General features: G+C 49.8%; 1 protein-coding gene across 1 annotated transcript in view; it reads right to left on the bottom strand.

Moving 5' to 3' along the window:
* Positions 1-1,315, bottom strand: part of EMH_0030380 (uncharacterized protein) — a gene marked incomplete at both ends in the record, with an annotated part of 3,617 nt that extends 2,302 nt beyond the window's left edge. Inside the window, one exon of the mRNA XM_013494405.1 lies at positions 23-1,315. Coding sequence (XP_013349859.1) covers positions 23-1,315 — 1,293 coding nt within the window. The remainder of the gene's footprint in view (positions 1-22) is intronic.
* Positions 1,316-3,953: the final 2,638 nt, after the last annotated feature.

Genomic DNA, 3,953 nt, shown 5'->3' with positions numbered 1-3,953 from the left:
TATATATATATATATATATTACCTCTTCATCGAAGACTTCTCCCGGTAAGATAGAGTGTAGTATCTTGGTGGAGGCCCCCAGCTCTATTTGTCTCAGCCGCAGACAGTGGCAGCTATTGAGGACCCACAGCAGCAGCTGCTGCAGCAGCACGCAGCTGAAGCTACATTCTCTCGCTAGCAGACAGAGAACACCACTAAGAAGAAGACCCTTTATCAACTCAATACCATCTGCTGCTGCTGCTGCTGCTGCTGCTGGTGCTGCTGCTGCAGTGACACTCCCTCCCCCTCCCCCTCCACCACCACCAGCAGCAGCAGCAGAAATAGGAGCAGCAGCAGCAGCAGCAGCAGCAGCAGCACCGAAATCGTTGCCTGAGAGGTTAAGCTCTCGTAGATCAGGTAGCTGCTGCAGCTGCAGCAGCAGCAGCTGAAGAGCAGCAGGAGGCATAGGTTTGCTTCCTATAGCGTTGCAGTCGAAATGATTAAGAGAACGACATGTAGATACACCGCAGCAGACAGCAGCAAGTTGATCGTGGGGCATCTCTGGTGAGTTGAATGTAAGAGAAGTAATACGGGGCAGCTTAGATATAGCAGCAACAAACGCTGCTGCTGCTGCTGCTGATGGAAACACAACACCCCTCATAGAAACCTTACCCACTGCTTCTTTCTTCTCTATATCTAACAAATACCGCTCCAGCTGCTCGGGGCGTTGACGCCCCTGAATCCATACACTCTTGCTGTGTGCGCCGCTGAACGGCCGAGCAGCAGCAGCAGCAGCAGCAGCAGCACCAGCAGCAGCAGCAGCAGGGGAAGAAGGAGAAGAAGAGGCTGCAGCAGAACTACTTGCAACGGGAGAATAGCTGCTGCTGCTGCTGCTGCTGCTGCTAGATGATGCATCCTCAGCAGCAATGTCATTCCCCCTGGCGCAGCGTAAAGCAACGTTGACGGAGTTCTTCTCGCTGCTGTTGCTGCTGCTGCTGCTGCTAGTGCTGCTGCTGCTGTTGCTGCTGGTGCCGTTCAGCTGATGCTGCTGAGCACTGCTACAAGCAGTCGCCGGAGCAGAAGAAGAAGCAGCAGGAAGCTCATCCTCCTCCTCCTCATCGTCATCATCAACTGTTATCACTTCAGCAGCAGGAGGCCCAGGCTGTGCAGCGGGGTGTCTGTACACTTCAGTGCTACCGATGCGCGGAGGAGGAGGGGGGCCCCCAAGGGGGGCCCCCCCTCTCGATAGCTTTCGCTGCTGCAAGCCCCCCCCTCTCTCCGTCTCACATATAACGGCGGAGTCCAGAGGGTACAGCTGATTCCCTAGGGGCCCCATGGCCCCTAGGGGCCCCAGGGGCCCCCGGTGCCCTGGCTTGAAAGAAGCTAGGGGGCCCCCAAAAGGGAGTACAGCCGTCTGGTGAGGAGGGGCCCCCCCTGTGGCAGCTGCACCGGCTGTGAGGTTTGCAGCATGCAGGGGACGTTTCATCTTGGGTTGGGGGGCCCCCTGGGGCCCCCTAGCCTTTGAGCCGCTGGGGGGCCCCCTCGAGACCCCCGGCGATATAGAGAGAATACGAGAGGGCCTGGGGTTTGAAGGGGGGCCCCTCCGTGTACAGTCGGTTATTCTGGTGCTGCTGTCATGAGGGAGGAGGAGAGGAGGAGAGAGAGGGAAGGGGAAACGGGGTGCTGCAGGGGTGGCAGCAGCTGGGGTGTATATGAACTCTCGTGCATGCAAGCAGCTGCTGGGTGCTGCAGGCGGCGGCGCATTATATGCGGCTCAATAGTAATAAGAATACCGATGAAGAAGAATTAAATTACGAAACACATGAAAAGACCCTACTAAGAAGTTTATATTTTACTATTTCCCTCTATCGTTGCAGCTACAATGCAGGGGGGCCGCAGCGGCAGCCGCAGCCGCCAGGAACGTGCAGCTGAGCTTTCTCTGAAAATTTGTGGAAATATATTATATATTCTTTTTTAATTTAGTTTATTTCTTCTTTTCATCCAAATTAACTCCATAACTAGCCGTATATGCAGCATTCACCCCCTCAACAAGTAGCCGCTACACCCCAGCTAGCTGAACAAGAACAATATATACACCGAAAACTTTGTTTTTCTTTGTTTAATCTTCCTAACAATTCTCTCCACCCACGCCAGTGGCCTCAACAGATGCCAGACAAGCTCCTTATGAGGGGTCCGTGCACTGCTGCATAACTTTCTCTGGGGTTTAGGGTTTAGGGTTTAGGGTTTAGGGTTGGGGTCAGGGGGGTTTAGAGGTTGTTAGGGTTTAGGGTTTAGTGGTGTTAGGGTTTACAACTGAATGATGTACGGGTTTAGGGTTTACTGTTTGGGGGCTTAGAGGGTTGTGGTTTAGGGATTAAGATGCTGACGGGTGGGGTTCAAGGGTTTAGGGTTTAGGGTTTANCTTAGAGGGTTGTGGTTTAGGGATTAAGATGCTGACGGGTGGGGTTCAAGGGTTTAGGGTTTAGGGTTTAAGGGTGGGGTCTCAGCTTTTGGATTGCTAGTATCCGTGGCATCAGCTTGTTTAGGGTTTAGGGTTTAGGGTCTACAAGTGAGGGTTAAGGGTTTAGGGTTTAGGGTTTTATTCTTGGTTTTTAGGGTTTAGGGTTTACTGTCGAGCGCCTGGTGGTTTTGTTTGTGTTCTCCTTCACCCAACATCTAGGGTTTAGGGTTTATCGTAGGACGCACGGTTCGTATATAATGCCTCAAACCCTAAACCCTAGACCCTAAGCCTCTCTAAAAGGGCTTAGCAACCCTAAACCCTAAACCCTGAAGCGTAGAAGGTGTAAACCCTAAACCCTAAACCCTAAAATACATATCCTAGAGATGCACACAAAGAGAAAAACACAATAACCAAACCGAAAATATATTCTTCTGTTTGTGGGTTTTAGGTTTCTTCCGAGCTGCTGCGTAAACCCTAAACCCTAAACCCCAGCAGCAGGCAGCGAGCTGGTGGCGGGAAGGGGGGTTTAGGGTTTAGGGTTGGGGCCCCCCAATCTAACCCTAAACCCTAAACCCTTGAATGCTGTAATCCTATGATAGGAGCATCTGCAGCTATCCAAAGCAGCAACAAACAAACCCTAAATAAAAATAGTTTTATTGTTTTTGTTTTATATTGCTAGCCTTAGAGTATTTACATATATAAGGAAGCAAACATAAGAAACAACTGCGCCGCTTCTGTATCTCCTCTCTCCCCCTGCCATTGATACATATACATAATATATATATTACATATATATTATATATACTATATATATATATTATTTTATTTAATCAAGCGTGTCTTGACTCCAGTATATTACTAGCATGTATTCAACACGAAAAAAACAAAAAACTCATAGTGATGGGCACAACCGGCTCGTACTCGCTCTATACATAAACTTTCTCAACTCTAAGCAGTCGGAGCTACAAAAGCAGCAGCAGCAGAAGCTGAACACACGCTAGGCAACTGTTGCAACCTCTCCAGCACAACACAGAGTAAGCGCCGCAGCAGCAGTAACGGCGGAGCTAGCAGCGGCAACAGCAACAGCAGCAGCAGCAGCAGCAGCAGTAGCTTCACATGCATGTAAAGCGAACCAACGATGAACAGCAGCAGGAGAAGCAAGCAACTACGGAAGATCAGCAGCAGCAGAGTGAACGGCTGTACACTCCACTTGCTTCGTGTGTTTGCTGCTGCATTCATTGAAAGTTGCAGCACTTTATGTTATTCTTAATTCTAACTGCTGCTGAGTTTCTGTTGCTGCACAAGAAGAGCATCTGAACCCCCCAGCGAGAAGGGGAGAGCTCGTCCACCTCCTCGTCTGTGCAAAATAAATTATATTTTTTTTGAGTATAATACATTATTTTATTTATTTAAAATAATTATTCTGTTTTTGTTGGAGCTGCATGCAATATAGTGTCGGTGTTATTTGTCTAAACGCCACCCCACTGCATCACCACCCAGCCGCTGCATGCAC

The sequence above is a fragment of the Eimeria mitis genome, genomic scaffold (assembly GCF_000499745.2).
Source record: "Eimeria mitis Houghton genomic scaffold, Emh_scaff1139, whole genome shotgun sequence".
NCBI lineage: Eukaryota > Apicomplexa > Conoidasida > Eucoccidiorida > Eimeriidae > Eimeria > Eimeria mitis.
This window is presented reverse-complemented; position numbering and strand designations above follow the sequence as displayed.